This window comes from Octopus sinensis, linkage group LG20, assembly GCF_006345805.1.
Source record: "Octopus sinensis linkage group LG20, ASM634580v1, whole genome shotgun sequence".
NCBI lineage: Eukaryota > Metazoa > Mollusca > Cephalopoda > Octopoda > Octopodidae > Octopus > Octopus sinensis.
In genome coordinates, this window is record NC_043016.1 from 22,960,152 (window position 1) to 22,987,134 (window position 26,983).

The 26,983-nt window shown below is 36.9% G+C and overlaps 1 protein-coding gene across 1 annotated transcript in view; it reads left to right on the forward strand.

Annotated features, from left to right (window-relative positions):
• Nucleotides 1-26,983, forward strand: part of LOC115222636 — a 116,062-nt gene that overhangs the window by 86,069 nt on the left and 3,010 nt on the right. Inside the window, exons 12-18 of the mRNA XM_029792950.2 lie at nt 393-486; nt 2,930-3,029; nt 5,503-5,542; nt 11,770-11,821; nt 16,367-16,559; nt 21,292-21,412; nt 25,422-25,512. Coding sequence (XP_029648810.2) covers nt 393-486; nt 2,930-3,029; nt 5,503-5,542; nt 11,770-11,821; nt 16,367-16,559; nt 21,292-21,412; nt 25,422-25,512 — 691 coding nt within the window. The remainder of the gene's footprint in view (nt 1-392; nt 487-2,929; nt 3,030-5,502; nt 5,543-11,769; nt 11,822-16,366; nt 16,560-21,291; nt 21,413-25,421; nt 25,513-26,983) is intronic.

Below are 26,983 nucleotides of genomic sequence, written 5' to 3' on the forward strand. Positions count from 1 at the left end.
ACAAGTAAAAGAGTAAAGAGTAAAAGAGTATATATATTTGATCTTCACTTCAGTTTTATTATTATTATTTTAGTTTCTCTGTCGAAGCTCTTTTGTCATACATTCTGTGACCTCTTCAACAACTCTCTAACCACATGTCTCTTCTTGCTCTGTTTACTACACTTTGTCTTTCTGCAGTATCTTTATCTGCATGTGCATTGGTGTCTACATCTGTGTGTGTGTTCTGTGTGCCTCTATGTGAGTTTATTTACTACACTGTTGATACACATATCTTTTATTCATAAAGACACAAGATGCTGTTTAGCATCTTGCCTGGCATGCTCATGATTCTGCTAACTTACTGCCTCATTCTTACATTAATTACTAATCAGTATCTTGTACTTTACTGTTAGATGCCGAAATATATTCAAACAGCTTAAACTTGGAGATTTTACCAGAGTCAACATTGAAATTTTAGGATCTGAGTCAAAGAATGAAAATAATAAGGTATATAAATTTTTTAATATTTACGTGCTTTTTACGTGCCACCGGCACGAGGCCAGTCGAGCGCCGCCCCCACTGGCCTCGTGCCGGTGGCACGTAAAAAGCACCATCCGTTCGTGTCCGTTGCCAGCCTCGCCTGGCCCTCGTGCCGGTGGCACATAAAAAGCACCATCCGTTTGTGGCCGTTTGCCAGCTCTGTCTGGCACCTGTGCGGGTGGCACATAAAAAGCACCCACTACACTCACGGAGTGGTTGGCGTTAGGAAGGGCATCCAGCCGTAGAAACACTGCCAGATTTGACTGGGCCTGATGAAGCCTTCTGGCTTCACAGACCCCAGTAGAACCGTCCAACCCATGCTAGCATGGAAAACGGATGCTAAACGGTGATGATGATGATGATGATGATGATGTAACGGGTAAGATTTGTTGTTATAATCGCATACTGTAGGATGTGAAAGAAAGTTAGATGCGGTAGAATGTTTCGTTGCATAGTTTGGTATATACGAACAGTTAGTAGTAATCCGCAGATAGCGATAGAATGATGTTGTAAGAGAACAGAATTAGAGTTAGTGAAAGTAGTAGGGTGTGGGACGTTGTCTCACAGTTGGTGACAGTAAACTTCATTTCTCCATCTAACCAAGGTTCTAGCTGGTCAGCCGGACTTCGTCGTCACTGAAGTGACTGAACACATTGAGTCATCACCAACTGTGACTAGCTGATTTTTGCTTGGAGTGTGCTTACTTTTATAAATATCTAGAAGGCTAGATATATCATTGAGAACAATAGATTTAGTTGGTGGTCTTGTTATCTTTACTCTAGCTTTTGGTGAAATTGAAGAGGTTAGAAAGGGTTGAGTGGTGAAGACATTATTTCGGCCTAGCTAAAGGCATCTGGAAAATGTAAAACTGTAAAACGTAGGAAAAGTTATGTTGTAGTTTTAATTTAAATTTGTCTATGGTGGATCGAATCCACTTCATGCATGCAAGATCCACTACATATATATATATATATATCTGCAGCTTCTGTCATTCTTCAGTTCAGAAACAACTAAGTTTTGTTCTGGTAGCTTAAAAACGAGTCACTTAAAATTGAATTAATATCAAAAGGTGTAGGCGAAAATTCATGATTAAAGATTTCTAAATATTTACTTGAGAGGGTAGTTACTAACAGAGCCAACAGCTTGATAGAATCTTGACTGAAAGGTTGAAAGTTTGTATGTTACTACAATCATTTCTCTCTATATGTAAGTGTAAGTAAGTATAAAATGTACACTATAAACAGCACAATTACTGTAAAACTAATGGGTATAAGTAACAAACATAATTTAAAAAAACAGGTGCCACGTAATTTAGAAATGTTGAAGCATATCTCTTCTGATATTAGTGATCTATTTTTCCTGTTGTTCCCCTCCGAAGTCACCGTCCCTCACAACCTCAGTGCACAGAAATCTTCTTGGCTCTTCTCATACAAATGTTGTAGATGTATAAACTGAATCTTTTAGTGCTCTGATCTCTGCAATAGTATAATTATTCACGTATATCTTTAATTGACTCAGGCTCATATATACTTGTCGTCTTTTTAATCTCTAAACCTATCCTTTAATTACAATTATTTCTTCTACTATCAATTCAACTGAACTCTGTGTAAACAAAGTCATTCACTACACATCCACATACTGAACAACCTCTCTGCTTCCCCAACCCTACATCATATCTATTCAACCAACTTTCAGAGCTCTGCATTTTTATGCTAACTCATCCTGGCAGCAAATGCCTGACCTATACAAAATCATTAAGCAGACGACCAAAACTATTTACCTAGGCATGTCTCTTCATATTACTCATGCACCAAAGTTCATGACTCACCTTAATGACGCTCTTAAATAGTTTTGCATTGGAGTACTACAGGCAAAGAAAGTATCACCTACAACTATTAACTGAGTAGCTTTCACCTACAATCTCAAGTTTGGTGCAACTATTATCTATAAATCAAAATACACCTTCATACATTCCACAGCTGCAAGCTCTTTTGTCTTAAATTGTGTTGTTAGCTCTTTTGGTTCCTTTTCAAAAAGATTTGTACCAACTTTGTAGCATCCCTCTATATATCATTCATCAACTGTGACTGTTCCATTAGTATAATTTCGGTGAAAAGCTTCCATGTTTAACTACCCAAATTTTATCCAATTCCATAAAGCATGCATTTGGCAAAAATCTAGCAAAAATCTTCTTTCTTCACCCATTTGGATCACCAGTCTCAAGACTGTCCCTTAATTTACCATCAAATAGTACACTCCAGTGATAGCCTTTATCCTTGCCAAACTCTTTAATCTTTGTCTGTAGAAGTCACTTAAAATTTCACTTTATTTTCAATATATTTTTAAAAAAATTTATTATCAAAATATGTTCTTTCTTTTTTTTTTTTCCCAAAAAACCCTTGAACATCAGGAACCTCGCCAACTGGCTGTTTGGATGGCAGCACACCACCCTAAGAAACAAGCATTAGAGATATTGTCAAGAGAGATAGCACCTGCCGGGACAGGCATGGGTATGTTTCTTTTTTTATTGTCTATTCCTCTTTTTCATAGATTATTATCATTAGCTAAAGATTAAAATAAAGATTACCATTTGTTTCATAGATGAAATTTTATCACTAAAATCTGTCAAATGTGTCTATGTGTTTGTTTGAGCTGCTAAAAATAGCATCTTAAATTCTCTCAGATAACATACTGTCATCTTAAAAAAGAGAAGGACACCTTATGCATTGTGATGCTAATAGAATATTTTGATCATGTACATATGTACGTGCAGTTTAAGCTGAAGTTTTAGAGATAAACCAAACTAAGTACTCGTAGTACATACACATGTGTGTACGTACATACGTATGTACTAATAGTATTTAGTTTGGTTTATCTCTAAAACTTCAGCTTAAACTGAAAATGAACAGTGTGGTATTGAGACTGCTTATCGAAGGTAGCTAGAAGTGGTTTCTCCTTGAGCAGGCGGATATAAATTAAAAAAAAGAAAACGAAAAAGCAAAACATTTTGGCATCGTCCAAAAAATGTTTTTCAAACAATGTCAAACGATTTGCATTTTCATTTCCTTTTTCAGTCACTCCCCCTCTCTCTTTCTGTATATATATATATATATATATATATGTATATATATATATCGAAATCAAATTCAATGACTGGCATCCGTGCCAGTGGAGCACTAAGAGCACAATCCATGATCATTGCGAGAGCAGCTAACTGGCTTCCATGCCAGTGGCATGTGAAAAAACATTCGAGCGAGGTCGTTGCCAGTGCTGCTGGACCGACTCCTGTGCTGGTGGCATGTAAAAAACACCATTTGAGCATGGCTGTTGCCAGTACCGCCTGATTGGCCCTTGTGCCGGTGGCATGTAAAAGCACCTACTACACTCTCAGAGTGGTTGGTGTTAGGAAGGGCAGCCAGCTGTAGAAACTCTGCCAGATCAGATTGGAGCCTGGTGCAGCCATCTGGTTCACCAGTCTCAGTCAAATCGTTCAACCCATGCTAGCATGGAAAGCGGATGTTGATAATTATATATATGTGTGTGTGTGTGTGTGTGTATATATGTTTATATATATATATATATATATATATATATATATATATATATATATATATATAGTTGAAATTTACTGAAAAACAAAAGACAAAGACAGGTGTATAAACAACAAATAGGTGTATTAGTTTGATGCTCGGGAAGGTGAGAAAGTCTTTTATGCTTCAAGCCTATGCTCTTCAACAGAAAGGAACATGAGGAAATAAACAGAGAGAGAATAAAAAATCTTGTGGAGTTAGCGGTCAATCATGGCAACTGGTTAGACAAAGGTAGTTAGACAGGAGAGCTAGGAAGAAAGGGAGATAATAAAGTACTGGTGATCCCAAAACGAAGGTGCGCATGCATGTGTGTATGTGAGAGGGTGTGTGTGCGTGTGGATAAGAGCTTGTGACTTTACGTGTGGATGTGTGTAAATGTGTGTGTCAGTAATGTATGGGTGTGTGGGTGCTGGGAAGTGGTCAGTGCTAGTGTGTGTGGAATGGTGTGGTGTGGCAGTGTTGGAGTGTGGGGATGTTAGGGTGGGTTGTGGGTTTGAGGTGAGGATGTGGGGGTATGTGGGAGTGGGATGTGTGGATGGAGTGGGTATCAATGAAGGGGAAGGTGAGTAGGAGTGAAGAGAGGAAGTGTCAGGGCAAGAGGGGAGAGGTGGGTAGGACTGATGAGAGGAAGTAGGTGTCAGATGAAGAGAGGAGAGGAGGGGAGGGTAGTTGAGCCCATGTGGAAAAAAGGAGCGAAGAGAGAAGATTAATTCCTGTTCATGGCGAAGGCGTAAGACAATCTGAACACAGACAGGTGTTGTAATGAATGATCGGGAGAGCAGAAATGGTATGAGACCAGGGTATCATTGCTGAGTCTAATGTCTTGGAGGTGCTTTGTGAACCAGTCAGCCAAGTAGCGTCATGTTTGACCGATATACAGAGGACAGAAAGAGCAGGAGATGCAGTAAATGATGTTGCTAGAAGCGCAGGTAAAGGAGTCAGTGATATGATAGTGACGATGATGGGTACCTGTGAGGATGGTGGTGTTGGAGAGGTAGGGGCAAGTGCACCAGCATGGGCAGGAGCAAGCCAGGTTGGGAGGTGGGGGTTAGGGAAAAAACTGTGGACCAGGAGGTCACATAGGTTGTGGGCTATATATATATATATATATATATATTATACTTACAGACATATGTACATACACACACATATCATGCCAAAACACAAACGTCTTTATATATTATACACCCAATTATAACTGGTCACTGAAACTATCATTTTACTCACTTGGAACTTGAATATCTTGGGATATTCTATTATAAGGTGACTATTAGAAGTGTGAGCAAGTATATATATATGTGTGTATGTGAATGTTTGTAAAAAGCCAGAAAGGAGAAAGAGAAATCTATAAAGAAAAGTGAGAAATATTGATTCTTTTATTTTCTTCCCTCAGCTCCAGGCTTAACAGCTATTGCAGGAGGAAGACCTAGAGTGTAAGTACTTTTATAGAAATTTATTCTACCTATTTAATATCCATGTTGTGTTGTTTTTGTTTTCACATGTTACAGAGGACATGACAAAGGACCATACTGACTGGCAATATGCTGTGTTGCGACAACAGGCTTCTCCACCTATGTCAAAATGCACCCTGACACAAGAAGTAGAGTTTAGAAGATGTGATGCACACATGCACGAGATTATATATATATATATATTCAATTGTCACTAAGTGTGACTAAGGGTGCCAAAGCGCCTACATTTCTAGAAATAAGAGTTAAAATACTCTTAATGTTGTAAGAAGAGCACAAATTGCCCCATGACCGTTTCAAGGATCAATCAGACTAAGTTTAGCTTTGTCTATATCATAGACACATCATCAGTGGTGACTGCTCAAACGGTTCATGGTCGGTTAATTACGTCTGCCAGCATATATATTCTCTTTTTTTTTTTTTACTTGTTCTAGTCATTTGACTGTGGCCATGCTGGAGCACCGCCTTTAATCGAGCAAATTGACCCCAGGACTTATTCTTTGTAAGCCTAGTACTTATTCTATAGGTCTCTTTTGCCGAACTGCTAAGTTACAGGGATGTAAACACACCAGCATCGGTTGTCAAGCGATGGTGGGAGGTGGACAAACACATACATATATATGATGGGCTATTGTTTCTCTGAAAAACTAAAACCAACAGGCTAAAATGACTTACCAAAGGATATAACAGTTGAATGACTGAACCACACAAAGGAGTAGCAATAGGATCCAAATCTCCCTCAAACCACACCTTACTGTCTTAAACAAGGAGAGACCATATTTGACAGCATCAGCTAACATTATCATCAAATGTCCATGTTCCATGCTGGCGTGTGTTGGATGGTTTATATTGTGTAGTCACATCAGGAATACATTTGACCATAGCTTCTCTACATTATCAGAGCTCACTGCCAAATATTTTCTTTCTTGGCTGTGGAGAGAGACTTGTGAATTTAACTTTTTGTGGGAGGGGGATCTGTTGTGATTTTATTCAGAAAGTGTGTCTCTATTCGTTTTCTAACCCTATAGTATTCAAGTTACTCTCTCAAATGTAATACTTATTCATTCACATTGTTTTGAATAACGACTTATCTCACAGCTTTGAGATTTCAATGATGTGATTGGTTATTTTTAGAATAACATTGCAGTAGGTATGAGAGGCCAAATCTTGCTAATTTGAACATAAAACAGGTAGAATATTTTGGCTGAATAAGGCCAGTTTAAATGCTAAAGGGTTAAATAATTTTTGGCAACATATACATTCTGATTCTGGTTTACTGCTTAAAAAAAGTAGGAATTCAGTTGACTCTGAAATCGTATGTATTAATCAAAACATCAAGTCGAATGACTAAAAAATTAGGGTAGTGAACGGTCACTTGGCCATATAACCATGAGTTCAAACCTTTATTTCAACTATTGGGGTTGAGCCAACAACTGTATACAAAGCAGGACTAACAACTCTGCTGATAGAAACTGGTTCTACCACTCCTGTTTCAAAGTGGAGTAATGAATAGTAACAAAAGGGGAATGCATATATCCTAACAATATTTAAATATTTGATTAAAAAACAAAAAAAAAGAACGTAAAAATCTGTTCCACCCAACAGAACGGAAATAAAATTAAAACAGTTAAGGAATGAAGTGTGGAAATAGGTGGAGATGGTAAACGTGATTTATCACTCATCGTATTTCTCTCACGTTTACATGTGCATTGTACGTGTGTGTGTATGATATCTATCTAATATATATACATACACACACACACACACATATATATATATATATATATATATATATATATATATATATATATATATATATATATATATATATAGAGAGAGAGAGAGAGAGAGAGAGAGAGAGAGTGTTCTCGTCGCTAGTCAATTGTTATTAATCAAGGGAGTGAACTCTAATAAGCAATCAGAGTTATCGGTCAATGGAAAACAACTGGGAGCCAACGAGATAGAATGTGCAATTGCAGCCAAATTACGCATATGTAGTCCTATATTCAGTGCACATAAGAAACGGGCGGTATGGCCAAAGCTGAAATGTCTTCGATCAGAGCTCTGCTCATTTTAGGCTCAAATGAAGTTAACAACACCGAAGGAGTGTCTATGTTGTATTTGGACCGGCTAGACATAAGTTTTATTGTTAGGTGGTGTGCACCCGCTTACCTTCGCTGATGTACACAAGTTTCATAATCTTTATTTAAAAATTTTTTAATGTATTCGAACATTTTATAATAAAAGAATAAAATAGATAGTTATATGTTTGGGTTATACCACTGACCTATGTGAGCAAGTAGTAACTTCAAGGCATCATCCTCCACATAAATTCGTGGAGGTGTGATTCCAAGGCTGAATTGTGTTCACACAATTTTTAAAGTTGCATTTGCAATCCTTCCACATGTTCTTCACAAGATTTGTATGAGCGCTTGTTTCAGAGTCACGAACATGTGTATAGTTGTTTGGCAACAAAGATATACCACTCACTTCTGGAATACCATATGCAGCTCATTAATCGCTATAAATGATACTTCCGGCGAGAATGTACTTTTGAATGGATGGATGGCAAAAAAGTGTTTCATGCTTACGGTCATCTACCGAAACTATGAAACCCTTTTTGGTATCAGAGTCAATTCTACCAAATACCCATCTTTATTTTGCTGCTCTTCCAGCGTTATACTTTTGTTTAGCAACCAACGATTCATCTATTTTAATAATAACACCTGGTCCTCCAATTTGCAGATTATTTTTTAGCAGTCAATTCGAACAATTATTCCTGAAATACAGGAACCACTGTAAGCAAGTATTGTTTGCAACGTTAAAAAATTTCTCTGTTTTACCAACAGAAAGTTTTGCAGACCAAAAGTAACTTAGCATCAACAATTCCTTCAACATAAGTTTGCTATCAAAGAAAACTTCCACTCCTTACTGTCCTTTATGATTTGGACAACGATACATTAGTCCATCTCTTGTGCTTGTATCAGTAATAAGTGGCATTACACGTCCACGTAGTGTATATTTAAAATGTTTTGTGCATAACACACCATGACTTGAAAAAATGTACCAACTTCTTCGGATCGTTTGCAGACTTACACATGGACCACTTATGTGAAGTCACACTAGCTTTGGTAAAACTAGATTACCTCCCCTTTATATCGTTATGTAGATGCGTCGGGACCTCTGTATTTAAGTAGTACCAATGTCCTTTCGACAAGAACGAGAAAAAAAAAAGGAAAAACAAAGAAATGTCTGTTCGTATGTCCGTATCGATTCAATCAGGGTCAACTTGGCGAAAATAACTGATAGGGGAGATAACCCGTATATTGTTATTCGCGCCATGACTACGTTATTTCCAACATACAGAGGGAATAAATAATATTTTTTTTAATTGACAGTGAAAAAATTTGATACACTTTATTAAAATCTTGCCATCATAGTAGACTAAACCAAACCTTTAGTTTATACATATATGTGTATTTCTGTATAATTATATAACTAACAAAAAAGGGCGTTCAATAATAAAAATAGTATATTACATATGTTCGTACATCCACATATTTACGTATGGACATGCACGTAAAACTTACCCACACATCTATACGTGGGTGTATGTATATATATATATAATATATATATATATATATATATACACAAACACACACATGCATATATAGGTACAATACGTCACGGTACAAATAACATGAAATACGTATTTGCACCATTGGTGGCGTCCTGTACCAAGATATGCATGTATATACATATAATATTTATTATTTAATTGAATCCATCGCATCCATTTCCAAGTATATATATATATATATATATATATATATATATATATATATATATATATATATATATATACACACACACGTAAATACATATTCTTTTATTTTTTTAAGTGTTTCAGCTTTAGAGCTGCAATTATGCTGGGGCATCATATCTTGGCCCTTTTTAAAGGTGGTTAGGTGAGATTTGAGTAAGAGTCAGCTACTGTTTCTAGAAAGTCAAGTAACCTAGGTCTTGACTGAGAGAACAGTTGATCAAAGGCATTCCATCAATAATCACCATGCTCTTATACAATGGTAAGATGTTAGATTGTGTTTTTAGAAAATAAATTAAACGATGATATGATGATGATGATGATGGTGATATATATATTCATGCATATTTGGGTACAAGACGTCATGGTGCAAATAACATGAAATATGTATTTGCACCATTGATGACATCTTGTACCAAGTTATGCATGTATATACATATAATATCACGTGATCACGTGACCGACCAGACCATCAGATGTTGTTACACATCGCTGGTCACAATGCGTTCGCATTGTTTTAGCCTTCGAAAGACGCCACCCCGCTGGCTAAGCGAGCAGGCCAACAGAAGAAAGAGTGGGATAAAGTGTGGTGAAAGAGTACAGCAGGGATCACCACTCCCTGCCGGAGCCTTGTGGAGCTTTTAGGTGTTTTTGCTCAATAAACACACACAACGCCTGGTCTGGGAATCGAAACTGCGACCCTCCGACCGCGAGTCCGCTGCCCTAACCACTGGGCCATTGCGCCTCCACACATATAATATATATTATTATTTAATTCTGTGAGTTCAAATCTCGCTGAGATCAACTTTGCCTCCTATCCTTTTAGAGTTGATAAAAGTGAACAAATCCAGGGTGGTAGATTTGTAGAACTGTCAGAGGGTCAGGAAAAAAAGATCTGACCTTTTGTGTTCTGGTGTCAATCTCTGCAACAACACTGATACCTTGTGTAAACATCAATGATAAAGAAAAGAGTGACTTGCATACATGAACAATAGCCAGTCTTCCTCAAAAAATCTTGCTCAGGACTACATACACATGTGTAGACACATACACTTGCGTCAGAAATTAATTAGCACTTCTCAAATTTCTACATTAAATAGGTTAAATCAATTAACCTATGAGCTGTTCAAAACGTCTTACGCGATGAGAAAACTTAGTATGGTGTGATTTCGGTCCTTGCGAGGCGCTACCTATATCTATTAAACAAAGGAATTTGTCTGCATCCGCACTCCAAGTTGTTGTTGCACTGCTATGTCAACATCATAAGGCTGTAGACTCTCAAACTGCTCTGCAAACAAAGTTATGTCATCGTTCTGCGCAACAGTGAACTTGCAACAAAGCAATAGTTCGAGATATGGCCACTAGGTGACAGCACATACCTTGAGTGAAGAGCAAATCAAGGGTGCTAATTAATTTCTGACGGTAGTGTAGTCAATATTGTGATACAATGTATCTTTCTATAAAGATGTTAGTGTGTGATTTGGCTGCTATTTCCTGCAAATCATTTGACCACATAGATTCTCCCTTGTTAGCTTGTACTATGCATTGTTATTCCAATTAGTGTCACTCATAAATTAAGTGGTAAACAAATTGTGACATTCTTTTATTCTTTTACTTGTTTCAGTCATTTGACTGTGGCCATACTGGAACACCACCTTTAGTCGAACAAATCGACCTTAGGACTTATTCTTTGTAAGCCTAGTACTTATTCTATTGGTCTCTTTTACCGAACCGCTAAGTTACGGGGACATAAACACACCAGCACTGGTTGTCAAACGACGTTGGGGGGACAAACACACACATATATATACATATACATATATATATGATGGGCTTCTTTCAGTTTCCGTCTACCAAATTCACTCACAAAGCTTTGGTCGACCCGAGGCAATTGTAAAAGGCACTTGCCCAAGGTGCCATGCAGTGGGACTGAACCTGGAACCATGTGGTTGGTAAGCAAGCTACTTACCACACAGCCACTCTGCGCGTATTCATTTTTTAAAAATCTTTTATCTTTTACTTGTTTAAAAATTTCGACTGTTGCCATGCTGGAGTACTTCTATGTTATCATTAAACAAGTTAATCCTAGTCTTTGTCTATAAGTCTATTGGTCTCTATGGCTAAACTTCTAAGTTACAGAACACAAACAAACACTATTTGCCAAGAAGTAATGGTGCGTGGGGGACAAACACAACGCATACACACTAATACACACACACACACATTTACATCTGCCAAATTCACTCACAAGTCATTGCCCTGGTGCCTCACAGTAGGGCTGAACTTGAAGTTCACTTCTTAACCTCTCACCCAATCCTGTGTCTTCAATATTTAATTCATATTTATACTTTTTTTTGATTTTCAGTTCACCTGTGCTGAAGTTATTTTCGTTCCTCTATCCAAAAGATGAACTTCAAGTAAGTTATAATTTCAAAATTTATCCCTTTCCTCTGTTGTTTATATCCACTTTCTTCCTTCCTTCCTTCCTTCCGTCTTTCCTTCCTCCCTTCCTTCCTCCCTTCCTTCCCTCCTTCCCTCCTCCCTCCCTTACTCCCTTCCTCCCTCCCTTACTCCCTTCCTTCCTCCCTTACTCCCTTCCTTCCTTGCTTCCTTGCTTCCTTGCTTCCTTGCTTCTTTGCTTCCTTGCTTCCTTCCTCCCTTGCTTCCTTCCTTCCTCCCTTCCTTCCCTCCTTCCCTTCTTCCTTCCTCCCTCCCTTGCTTCCTTGCTTCCTTCCTCCCTTCCTTCCTTCCTCCCTCCCTTCATTGCTTCCTTCCTTGCTTCCTCCCTTCCTTGCTTTCTTCCTTCCTTCCTCCCTCCCTTCCTTCCTTCCTTCCTTCCTTCCTTCCTTCCTTCCTCACTTCCTTCCTTCCTCCCTTCCTTCCTTCCTCGCTTCCTCCCTTCCTCCCTTCCTTCCTCCCTTCCTTCCTTCCTTCCTTCCTTACTCCCCCCTCCCTCCCTTCACCCCCCCTCACTCCATCTATTTCCTTCCACTCATTGACTTAATGCCACAACCAAACCCAGGGCTCTCTTTTGCTGAGTTCACTCTGCTGCAAGTATTCAGACTAAGACTTTTCATTAAGAGATTTCTTTAGCCAATCTCAAATGACCTACAAAAGAAAAAAGATAAAGAAGAAAAAAAAGAGTAAAAAGACCATAGGTGCTGCCTTTCCTGCTTGGAATAAATCTCTGCATCCTTAAAAAATCTCATGCTCCCAGAAAATTTCCAACACTACTCCTGACATGCCTATGTGCACCTTTTCTTCTTTATGACTCTTTCTACTGTTCACTTTACTGACTCTTTTTGTGTTTTTCATCCTGTTTACTGTGCATTTACTTCAAGCTATCATTGTTGTTTTTCTTTATTTGATTTACTGCTGCTATCTGTTCTCCTTTTTTTTTTGTACCCTTTTCCAACAAGTTCCAGTGCAGCTGAGCACTGCATACAATTAATTCATTATTTTTTATTATTATTATTATTATTGAGTGAGAGAGCAGTTCATGCCATCAAAGTGACACTGGGGTAAAATATATGAAGCCCAATATACCCATCATGACTACCTGTCTGATAAGGGTACACCAGGCACATGCATCACAACCATATTTGCGCGACATGGTGATCTCATATCAAGATAAACAGCACATGACCTTGCAGGTGGGGCCCAGTTAGAATTTTCTTCAGGTTGAGTAGCCCATCCCGCTCAAAAGATCCCTGAATAAAGGTTGTTTAAGGATGTTGAAAGAACCACCCATGTTTCCAGAGGTGAATTATTCAAACCCCAAAGAATCCCTCTCAACACATGGCTATGATGCTCCCCCACTACTTCTGCTCGTGATCAGAGATGCACATATCGTTATTATTATTATTATTATTATTATTATTATTATCATTATTATTATTATGAAAAATAGCTGTGTGGTTTAACTCTACATTGATATATATATATATATAAATCAGTCATGTGTTTGGTGGAAAGGGAAATGAGAAATTCATTGGACGTCACTGGCAACTTTTGTTTTTTACCTTTTACTTGTTTCAGCTATTATACTGTGGCCAGACTGGGGCACTGCTTTGAAGAATTTTTTGTCAAATGAATCAAGCCCAGTACTTATTTTCTTAAAATCTGGTATTTATTCTTTGGTCTCATTTGCCAAACTGCTAAGTTACAAGGACATAGAGGAAAGGGATAATGATACAGTGAGACAGTGCATGCCGTGTCTCTCTGTATCATTGATATCTGCTAGCCCCTGACCTGTATGTTTTGCCCACATGTAACAAGAAAACTTTTCACTCACCCTATCCCAACAAACCAATCTACATCTCTACATCTTTTCTCTTGCTAACATTTCTTCCTTCATAGACTATGCCTACCTCTCATTCACCAATCCTGTCCTCACAGCCCTGTTCCTCTGTATCATTGCTATCCGGTAGCGCCGCCAATTCTATATATACCCAGGTTTTCCCCTCTCCTCCTTCCACACTCTCTAATCACACTTCCATGCAATATCCTGCCACTTATACTATGATCTTTGAACCTCAAGGGTATGCCCTGGCATTTTCCACCATCTATATCTCTCTCTGCCTTTACGCAACCATACCATTTATATTCTGATCCCCATCTCTTTTGAATATGCCCGGCACTTTGCCACCATCTCTATCCTTCTCTATCCTGCTGTCTCTCACTCTCTCCTTCTCCTGCACTTCCTTTGCAGCAGTGCACCTGTTTCTGTCTTCATTCCTGATCTCTTTCTCTCTCCGGCCAGGTAACCTTGTATCTCCTCTACAGCAAAACACCCGCTTCTTTCTGTTTGTCTCACTATAACCTTTTATCATCTCACACAAGATCACCTCCTCCAATGTCCCTACCCCTCTCAAAAGAGATTTTTTTTGTCTTGCAAGTGCTTGGTGACCCTGTCAGTGCAAGTACCACATCAAAGTACCCAGTCCACACTGTAAAGTGGCATCCAGCTGTAAAAACCTTGCCAAAATTGACCTTGCCTGTGCTTATGCCACATAAAAAGCACTGAATTCGGTCTGTTGAATGATTGGTGTTAGGAAAGGCATCCAGCTGTAAAAATCCTGCCAAACAATTGCAGAAGTCTGGTGCAGGTTTCTGCCTGGTCGACACCTGTCAAACCATCCCACCCATGCCTGCATGGAAGATGAACGGTAAGCGATGATGATGATTATTATTTGATGAAAACTCTCAGCTTTATTTTGCTAGGTATGATGGAAAGTGTCAGTTGTCCCCAACCAGCAGACTAAGGTGACACTTGTTTACTGGTCATGTTTTAAAAACCCTGTGGAGAACTCTTGCAGTTCCAAGCAATGCTGATTTTTGTAGGTGTTCTATCTTTATATTTGTACCAATCTTTTGGAGCCATGTTCGTAGTTGAGTGCTGATGCTTCTAAGCACTCCAGTTACTATTGGTATCACATCCACTTTCGTCATTACCCACAACCTGCATATTTCCTACTTCAAATCATCCTAATTGCTCACTTTTTCTTCCTTCTCTTCAATCCTGATGTTACCTGGACATGCTATATTGATTATCAGATATGTTTCTTCTTCTTGTATTTTAAAAGGATTGATGTAACTCCTTACAAAGGTAAATAGACAGTTTGAAGAATGCGATGTGTTTTATTGGTTTGAACAATATTTCAACAGCTTAACTGTCTTTGTCAAGTTCAAGATGAAAAGTAATACATAGAAATTCAAATTCAAAACTTTGAAAGAGGGAAACCTGCATTCCCATGTTGGCAGAATGACATCATCAATCTTCAGTTTTCAAATTGACAACTGGCAAGAAGAAAAAGAAAGAAAAAAAAAAATGAAAAAGAAAAATATCTAATCAAACAGTTTTGTGTAAACATGATGAAATTCATTTTGTTCATCCTTCAGGGCATGATGGTTGAGAGCTACTGCATGTACAGCATCAGGGCATTGAGAGCCACTGTTTGTACTGCATTAGGCATTATTATTATTATTATTATTATTATTATCATTATTATTATTATTATTATTAAGGCAGTGAGCTGGCAGAATCATTAGCATGCTGGACATTCTGAGTTTAAATTCCACCAAGGTTGACTTTGCCTTTCGTCCTTTCAGGGTTAATAAAATAAGTACCAGTTAAATACTGGTGTCAATGTACTTGACTTACTCCTCCCCCAAAATTACTGGCCTTGTGCCAAAATGTGAAATCATTATTATTATTATTTGATGAAAACTCTCAGCTTTTTCCATCATACCCAGCAAACATCACACCCTGGATGTATTAACAAAATGACAGGGGAATTTCATCATGTTTATGCAAAGCTGTTTGATTAAATATTCTTTTCCCTTTTCCTTTTTTCTATTTCTTTTTCTTTTTGCCAGTTGTAAACTTGAAACTTGAAGACTCATGATGTCATTCCATCAACATGGGAACACAGGTTGCCCTCATTCATAGTTTTGAATTTGAATTTCTATAATTTTGAATTTCTATGTATCACTTTTCATTTTGAACTTGACAAAGACAGACAAGCTGTCGAAATATTGTTCAAACCAATAAAATATCTATTGCAATTGCATCGCAATCTTCGTATTAGCTATTATTATTATTATTATTATTATTATTGAAAGCAGCAAGTAAATAGACAATACATATTGTCTATTATTATTATTATTATTATTATTATTGTTATTATTAAGGCAGTGAACTGGCAGAATTGTTAGCACACTAGGCAAAATGCTTAGTGGTATTTCATCTGCTGTTATGTTCTGAGTTCAAATTCCACTGAGATTGACTTTGCCTTTCATTCTTTTGGGGTTGATTAAATAAGTACCAGTTACACACTGGGGTTGATGTTATTGACTTAATCCTTCTGCTTGTCCTTGTTTGTCCCCTCTATGTTTAGCCCCCTGTGGGTAATAAAGAAACAAATTATTATTTTTATTATTATTATTGTTATTATTATTAGGTACAAATTTATATGAATGGTGAACTGAAAGAAAGCTACCAACCTTCTGAATATTCACCAACTTCGAAAGAAAATGTCTCTGAAAGCTCTGCAAACAGTGAAGAGTCAAACTTGCCGACTGGTAATTGTGAGTTCTACTTAAAAGATTTGGCCTATACACGCAGCGGGGATAAAGGAAACTCAGTTAATATTGGTAAATATATATTTGTATATTTGGGTTTAATTTTTTTTAACTGTTTGTGTCACTGAAATCTGCTAAGAAATAACAGCCAAATCCTCTCAGATTGCATCTTAATGTCTTGAATAAGGAGATGATTTTTATTTCCTTTTGGAAATTGATGAAATAACTGAATACTCTTTACACTTTTACTCTTTTAATTGTTTCAGTCATTTGACTGTGGCCATGCTGGAGCACCGCCTTTTTAGTCGAGCAAATCGACCCCAGGACTTATTCTTTGTAAGCCTAGTACTTACTCTATCGGTCTCTTTTGCCGAACTGCTAAGTTACAGGGGACATAAGCACACCAGCATCGGTTGTCAAGTGATGTTGGGGAGACAAACACAAACACATAAACACACACATACATATATATATATATATATAGATATATATATATATACATACATATATACGATGGGCTTCTTTCAGTTTCCGTCTACCAAATCCACTCACAAGGCTTTGGTCGGCCTAAGGCTATAGTAGAAGACACTTGCCCAAGGTGCCACACAGTGGGACTGAACCTGGAACCATGTGGTTCGTAAGCAAGCTACTTACCACACAGCCAATCCTGAATGCTTATAATTTAAAGAGAATTCATTTAGAAATTAAAAACAATTAGCATACATTAAAAATGCAACAAAGTTGATGACACTGCAATGCAATAAGTAAAGAGAGAATAGAGATTAATAACATTCTACTGCTTTCTATCTGCAACACCTGACAGGCTTACTACAATGGCAGGAAGTAAAAATAATTGTTATAATTTTATATTAGGATAAGATAATGTACTTTTAGATATTTCAAAAAGAGGCAAGCGAAGTCGATATAGAACCTCATCCGACGACAGGCACCCGTGCCAACCCCCTTTGCTTGCGAAGACATGTTGGGGCAAGCGAAAGCGAAATCGAAATCGAATTGAACCAGCCAGGATCCCTGGTCTGGTGGTACGTAAAAAGCACTATCCGACTCGTGGCCGATGCCAGCGCCGCCTCGACTGGCTTCCGTGCCGGTGGCACATAAAATACACCAAATCGACCGTGGCTGTTGCCAGCCTCGCCTGGCACCTGTGCAGGTGGCACGTAAAAAGCACCCACTACACTAGCGGAGTGGTTGGTGTTAGGAAGGGCATCCAGCTGTAGAAACATTGCCAGATAAGACTGGAGCCTGGTGCAGCCTTCTGGCTTCCCAGATCCCCGGTCGAACCGTCCAACCCATGCTAGCATGGAGAACGGACGTTAAACGATGATGATGATGATGACAGTCACAGCTGGAAGAATGCCTTTGATCATAGTTCTGCTTCACCAGACTTGGCCTGTAGCTAAACAACATTGTTTTTTCTTTGTGTATGTGTGTTTCACTCAGCATGTGTTATCAGTTCACACCATAATCCAGACTAGAGCAATTATCTTTCTTGCAAGTTAGTTACTGTTTTTAATACTTAACTGTTCTCTCAGCATTCCGATGACAAAATAAAACAATGCAAAACAAATACATCTAATCTGAATTAAAACAATCAAGCAATCATTAAAATATATTAAACTATTAATGAAGAAGTTTAAAGCTTCTTTATATTATTACTGTTGTTGTCGAGCTCCACATCAACATTATTCAACAAAATGACTATCGTGTCTTTTTTTTTTTTTTTTTTTTACAAATACTGTATCTTGGATTACATTATCCAATGTGTCTTTTTTTTTTAAACATAGGGTAGGCAGTTTAGTCACTATTTCTAGCCAGTTGATCTATCACTACTACTTATTGGCTTCTTCAATGGCTTGAAGTAATCCATGTAGTTACTACATGTAATATATAGAATGACCTCACTTGACCAAACTCTTCCTGGTGGACAGATTAAAACTCTGATGAGAAAATATAGTCATCACAAATATTTGGAACAAGCTGAATACTTAGTTGTAAAGTGATGATATGTTATTAGTTTTTTTACAATAATAAAAGAAATCTTATCTTACAATAATAAAAGGAAAATGTACACTCATACACACAAAACACCCAGTTATATACCTAGAAGAAATTTTTAAAAAATCAATTATTGAAGGAGAAATTTAGAAAAACTTATGAAAAAATTAAATATGTCAAAAGTTCTGAAATGTTCTAGTCCTGAAGACTGATATTTTAACATTGAAGAAAAGATGAATGTCTTCCATTATGGTGAAATGGTTGTATGTTAAAGATATGTTTTTTCCAAGAGAGTTCCACTGTGACTGTAAAGGTTTATCATTTCCAGTGATCTTCAAGGACCTAGTTGTATGTTGTTCATGTTTAGTGGAAATGAATGCAATAGCATTCTCTTGATAGGTGTTGTTATTGTTTCAATATCCTGTTGAGGGAAATAGGATTGGCACAACTTTGTTGGAGGATAGCTTGAGCCTGTGTACAAAAATGAGTATAATAAAAAGAACATCAGACCGTATGTTTGATGATGATGGCTATGTTGATAATTGCTGTGGTAATGATGGTTGTGTAGTGGTGGTGATGATAATAACGAGGTGCTGACAAGTGGGTAGCCAAGTATTAATTTTTTTAAATATTTATGTCACCATGACCTATATACGAAAAATGTTGAATACTTCCTCGGTAGATTTTTTAAACATTTTAAAAAATCATTTATAAATCATTATCAGTTTCTTAATCTTCGTCATCATCATTATCATTGTCATCGTCCTCATCGTTGCTGCTTTCCATGCTAGTATTGCTGGTGTCTTTGCAGAAGAAAACCACAGACTTATTTTTCAATGTTTTTGTTTTATCATGGCTACCAAATAATTGTCACATATTACATTTACAGATATATATATATATATATCTTTCATATTTACTTATTAGACTGTGGCCATGCTGGGGCACTACCTTGAAGAATTTTTAATCAAATGTATTGACCCCAGCACTTATTTTTTAAAGCCTGGTACTTTTCTATCAAGATCTTTTACTGAACCCTTAAGTTATGGGGGTGTAAACACACCTGCACTGGTGGTGGACAAATACAGCCACAAAGACACACACTCATAGACATATATATACATATATACGACAGGCTACTCTCAGTTTCTGTCTACCAGATCCACTCACAAGGCTTTGGTCAGCCTGGGGCTATAGTAGAAGACACTTGCTCAAGGTGTTATGCTGTGGGACTGAACCTGGAACGATGTGGGTGGGAAGCAAACTTCTTACCACACAGCCATATATATATATATACACACACACACATTCACTCAAATTGCATTTTTCCTTTGACTAATTTTGTCTGGTAAAAATTGTGACTTTTTTTTCTTATTTGATTCTGCAGTCTCTTGTCTGTGACCAGTATTTTGAGATCTAACTTCACCATTTCTTCTCAAATCTTCAGTGTTCTGTGGAGCAAACAAACAGTTGATGATTTACAGGCATGATCCATTTCTCATCTCTTGAAATATAAGTTTGTTATACAGTTCAGTAGTGTAACAAAGGTTCTCACTGCCTGGGAGCAAAGACTTTTCTAGCTTTCACAGCCATTTTTAAGGATTACTGACCTTCCTTGCCAACCCTCCTCTTCTACTTTCCTGACTCACACTCTGTTAATTTGGGGGTGTATTTCATTATTTTGTCGACCCATTTGTGACTGTACTAAAATGCATTGCTTCTAAAATGTCTGGCCATGGGAGAAATATTATTTTGCTGGGAAACAAGTGAGGGTCACCAACAGAGAGGGCATTCAACCATAAAAAAATTCTGCCTCAACAAATTCTGTCCAACCCACACAAGCATGGAAAAGTGGATGTTAAATTAACAATAATGAGAAATGAATGACATAGATATAACCTAAAGCTTGAGGTTGACCAAAATTGATGACCTGTGTGCCTATGAGAATCCAATCAGTGCACATTGTAAGAAATCAGAGTTGGTTGAAGTCCATTTGTAAGTAACTTAACTTTGTCATGTCAAACAAGACTGATGGTTTGGTTGGTGTCATTTGCTACAACTTACTTTTCCCAAAAGTTCTCAAGGGTGTGAGACTATTGGTGTGGAATATGGGAAAGCAAGACTTTGATAGATCTGGCTGTGTGAAAGCCAAACTTGGGTAACAGGATCGAGAGATTCACAGTAATGGAGGAAGTGACTGGTGACTGTTTATGATTGTTTCCATCATTTTGAGATGATGGGTGGGTGTGAACGTGACAGATTGGTTGCTGGCCATCTATCTTTCTTTAGAAAGGATATATTTTGTAGTTTGGTTACATATGTTGGAATATATCCATGTAGAAAGACAACAAACTGAATAGTTTGTTGAGAATAGAAGCTGTCTATTGAATGCCCTGTTTCAGGTTTTTGATTGAAAGGACACTACCAGAATGGGATTGGCTTATCTTGACAGGCTGGAGTAATAAGAGAAGTTTTGTTTATTATTATCTGTCATAGTTTGGAGTCACTTCCTGTGAAAGACCTCAGTGTTTGTACACCTGACCATCACCACAAGTCACCATCAATACCATGACCACTTCAACTACCACAACCATCACTACTACTGCAGCTGTTGCTGTCACCATCAAAATGATGATGATGATGACAACCACTACCACCACCGTTGTCATCATTTTCATAATTGTCATCATCACCATCACTACTACCAGGTTGTTATCTCGTTATTTTCAATTATACTTCTCTAATCTCAGATATAAAATATAAATCTTTTTTTTTTTTTCTTGTTCAGGAGTTGTTGCCCGCCATCCTTCATATTTGCCGTACCTAAGAGCTGCACTTACTGAATCTGCTGTAGAAAAATATTTCAGTTTTTTGTTTGAAGATGATGATGATGGGGAAAGAGTAACAAGGTATGTATCGATAGTTATAGATATCATAACTAATAATCCAACCTTTTTGTTTCAAAGAAATGCATTTATAGATTTCAAATATGTACATTTCACATTGTAAGGCAGTGAGTTGGTAGAATTGTTACTACATTGGACAAAATGCTTAGCAGAATTTCTTATAGCTCTTTACATTCCGTGTTCAAATCCTACTAAGTTTAACTTTTATCCTTTCAGGATCAACCCCAGTCAAATACTGGGGTTGATGTAATTGACTTAATCCCCACTCGTCCGAACATTGCAGGCCTCTTGAAGCCTGCAATGTGCTGTCCTGTTCTCAGTCATTTACATAGCTTGGAAACCAGATATCTGGTCATATAAGGCATGAAACTCAAGCAAAAAAAAAAAAAAAATTCACATTGGGTATGGTATCCAGTAGTAGAAACCATGCTAGAAAGAGCAAGGTATATTTCTCAGCCCATCTAAGAGAGCAGTAACTCCAAGTAAGGACTAACTTGCATTGAAATAACATGTTCAACACAGCATGTAAAAGCAAGCATAAAATAATAATGACGATGTATGTGTGTGTGTTGTGTGTGTTGATCATATACATACAGGGTGTTCTTCTAAATTTGATAGTTTGCATAAAAGGAAAAGAAAACACAATATACCATCCAAAAAAAGAAAAATATGAATTAAATTATGGATGGGAGATGATAGTTTATTCAAATTAGCTCCCCTCACCTCCCACCACTGCCTTCAGGCACCTCCAAATCCGGCATGAATCAGCATGATACAGGCACCATAAATCCTCAAGTATAGTCTGTCCTTGAGTATAATACGCTGGGGAATTTTAGGGGGTTGTACCTCTGAAAAACCTAAACCTTGTGTATAATACGCACCCCTTCTCTAACTTGAGTCAAGAAGGTCTATATAACGTCCTTGATTTGTAAAAATGTATACGGTAATGACCTTTATTATTATTGTATATATAACATAATGCAAACATGTAACTTTTTTGTGCATTTTGTTTGCAGAAAATAAAGAAATAATAGTAATAACATTTAATAAATGTTGCTTACTGCAAGTTATGGATGATTCTTTTATGACTTCATTGCTTTCAGGCTTAGCTTAAGGTATTTTCGCACCCAATATCACAAAAATGTGTCTGAATAAACATTGCCGGACAACAAATAGAGACTCAAACATTGCTTAGGAAATATTTTTCATTTTTAACCTCGTGTATAATACGCACTAGGGATTTTGACCTTTAAATTTTTGGAAAAAAATGCGGATTATACTCGAGGATTTATGGTAATTTTTTTCCAATATTCAGATGGCTTCCAGTCTTCCATGTCAGCTAACTTTTCCCCAACTACAATTCTAAGCTTTGTGTTCTCTAGTGCCATCAACACTGTTCTCCAATACATCAAGCTGTTCTTGAAAAAAAGGTGACATTTTTATGTCATCAATTTTATCCCAAAACACTGTGTGTGTGTGTATGCATTTATTTATATATATATATATATATATCCAAGTTTGTATGATTGTGTATAGAACAATGCATTAATCAATGAAATTTCATCTAATTATTTGCAATTTTTACAATTTTACAATTTTATGATATTGAAATAAACTAGTACGAAATAAACTAGTATGACTAGTACGACTAGTACATGGCGACTGGTTGGAGAATGTGTTATGCAATCATCAGGTTTATGTAGTGACAGTCAGTTCCACAATTGACAACTGTAGTGAATTGGTTGGCTTTATCCTTTAAATACTCTCCAGTGGGCTCCAGCAGGCTGAATCTTATGAACTGTATTTTGATCAATCAAATGCCTGAATTGTGAAGAAATTTATGTTGGTCAGACTGGGATTGCATTATTGGAACATTCACATGTGCACTGACAGCAAATCAGGGATCCTGATGTCTGTCAGATACCTTTAAGCAACGATCTGACTACAGTGGTCAGATAAAGTTTATATTATTCTACAAACTACAAGTGAAATTGAGAGAAAAGTCAAAGGAAAGAATTTTATTGATAAATTCAAATGTTCTAAATGGACAGTTATAATAACAGTGATAATTATAATGATGAAGGTGATAATAATAATAAATACTACTGCTACCACTGCCACCACTGTTAGTGGATGGTAGTAATGTTGAGCAAATGAACATTGACTTAACTGAAATGTTAAAATTTCTGGAGTGGCAATAGAATTCACTGAAAACAGGAATGTTGTTTATAACATTCCAAAAAACAAAAACACCAAACCGTGATGTCTAAGCCACATACTGATTGGTCAAAATACAGTGCTTAAAATTCAGCCAGATGGAGTCCATTAGAGGGTATTTAAAGGATAAATCCAAGCATTTTGCTACAGCTGTCAACTGTGGAACAGAACTGATGATTGTGTAATGCATGAAAGTATTAGTTTATTTCAATATTGTAAAATTGAAAAAATTGCAAATTATAAAATGTGGAATTTCATTGAATAATACTCACAGACAGATAGACAGACATACACACAGACACACAGACACACACACACATACGGCACCCAGTGCACTCTGTTAAGTAGTTAACATTAGGAAGGGCATCCAGCCATAAAAACCATGCCAATTGGAGACACACAATTGGAATCTGGACAACTCCCTATTAGCCAGCTCCATGTCAAACCATCCAGCCCATGCCAGCATGGAGAGCAGATGTTAAATGATGTTGATGACGATACATACACAGTCTCACACACACAATATATACCCATACAGTACTTCCAGAAATCAGCTTCACTACAATGGATGGATTTTGGTGAGAACCTTGCATTGCCAGGTATCCTGGTCCCTTCTCATTTCTTCATATATATATATATATATAGTTCAAATTTACAATAAAACAAAAGACGAAGACAGGTATATATACAACAAGCAGGTGTATTAGTTTGACGCTTGGGAAGATGAGAAAATCTTTTGTTTCAAGCCTACACTCTTCAACAGAAAGGAATAAGAGAGAATAAAAAAAATTGTAGCTTTAGTGGTCAATCATGGCGACTGGTTGGAGAAAGGTAGTTGGATAGAAGAGCTAGGAAGAAGGGGAGATAATAAAGTACGGGTGACCCCAAAATGAAGGTGTGCATGCGTGTGTGTATGTGAGAGTGTGTGTGTGCGCGTGTGTGTGGATAGAGGCTGGTGACTTTGATGTGTGGATGATGGTATGAATGCTGGGAAGTGGTCAGTGCTAGTGTGTATGGAGTGGTGAGGGGTGGTATGATGTGGTGTGTGGTGTAGTGTGGATAGTGGGGTGTGGGTTTGGGGTGAGGTGGTGGTGGGGTAGGGGTGGGATGTGGATGTAGGGGAATATCAATGAAGGGAAAAGGTGAGTAGGAGTGAAGAGAGGAAGTAGGTATCAGATGAAGAGAGGAGAGGAGTTGAGCCCATGTGGGGCAGAGGAGCGAAGAGAGAAGATTAATTCCTGTTCACGGTGAGGGCTGGAATCTGGATGGCCCCTGTGCAAAGATAATTCAAACACAGACAGGCGTTGTAATGAATGACCAGTAGAGTGGAAATGGCGTGAGGCCAGTGTGTCATTGCTGAGTCTAATGTCTTGGAGGTGCTCCGCGAACAGGTCAGCCAAGTGATGTCCCATTTGACCAATGTACAGAGATGAGAAAGAGCAGGAGATGCAGTAAATGACATTGCTTGAAGCGCAGGTATAGGAGTCAGTGATATGATAGCAACGATGAGTTTATGTATTTGTTTTGCAAGCTTCATGATACGAAACCATGTGTTGAAACAGATTGTTATAATTGGGGATGGTCATTTTTTGCCTGTTAAATACACATTCTGATTATTTGATCTTCACTTTAGTTTCATCCGTATTATTTTTTTTTAGGAATAAAAACTAAAGTGATGATCAAATAATCAGAGTGTGTGTTTAATTGGCAATTAATAACCGTTCCCAAGCATAGCAATATGTGTGTGTATATATATATATATATATATATATATATGATAACTATATTTTTTTAGGTATGATGTGCCTGGGATAAATGCAATGAATTTTGTTCTCCATAACTGTCTTGGAGGTGGTGGCATTGCATCACTTCGAAGTGATCCTCAGGTACGTTCCTTTTTTTTTTCTCACCTTATTCACTCTTTCACATCTAACCATTTTTCATGTTGTTATGATGAGATAATTTTATTGTTTCCAAAAATTGGAAAATTGTATTATATTGCCGTAAAAATTATTAGTTTTTCTTAAACAACTAAATACCATTTAGCACCAGATCTGTCCTGATCCAGCAAATCTGAATTGAAAGTTATTCCATCCATGATCTTTGCATTTTTTTACTGTTTTGTTATTTATGTCCAGGTCAACCCTGTTCAATAAAGCCTGCATTCTGTGATTACAAGCATCCCAACTATGAACATCTAGTCTTTTTCCAAGCATTATGTATCATGTGCTTTATTGCTTGTTTTCATCATCATCATTTAAACGTTTCTATACCTACATAGATCAGAGTTTATTGAGGTAGATTTCCCATGGCCTGATGCCTTTCTTGTAGTTAACTCTTAGCTGTTTCCAAGCAAGGTAATATTTCCTCATGGCCCAATATGATTTTGCAGACTATTAGAATGAATGACATTCATTTACAACAATCAGGCGATGTCAAGACAAGGAGACACACTCACACACATACATATGTATTTATATTATATATATATATATATATATATATATATATATATATACACACACACACACACATTTCTTCTCAGAAATACCCTTTATTCAGTCACACTTTCTCTTTCTTAAATGTGAGTGGCCATGTGAGTGGCCTCTACAGCAAGAACCTTCTCTACTCCAACCTCTTGCTTCATACCTTAACCCCCCATCTAACATAGAAGAAAAAACATCCTTTCCCCTGGATTGTGAGCTGCATGGTGACCTCAATAGTGGGAATGGTACGAGAAAGGCACCAGTCAGGTGGTTAGCCTTTTGAAGGGAATCCTGTTGTAGAAACAATGCCAAGCAGACACTAGAGTATGATGGAGATCTGGTCTCATTAGATCTTTGTCAAACTGCCCCACCCTGCCAGGAAAGGAAGATGGACATAAAATGATGATGATAACGATGAATATATATAATACATATATATATATATATATATAATATATAATATATATAATAATATATATAATGTATATATGTTATATATGTATTAGATATGTTGTATATATATAGATGTATATATATAGAGATGTGTGTATATATATTATGATATATATATATATAGATATATAGATGGATATATATATATATATATAATATATATATATATATATGTATACATATATGTAGATACATATATGTATACATATATATATACATATATATAATATATATATATAGATATATATATAGTATCTATATATAATACATATATAGATATATATATATGTATGATATATATATATATATGTATATACATATATATATACATATATGATATATATATATATACATATATATATATATGTATATATAATATGTATATACATATATATAGATATATATATATATAGGTAGA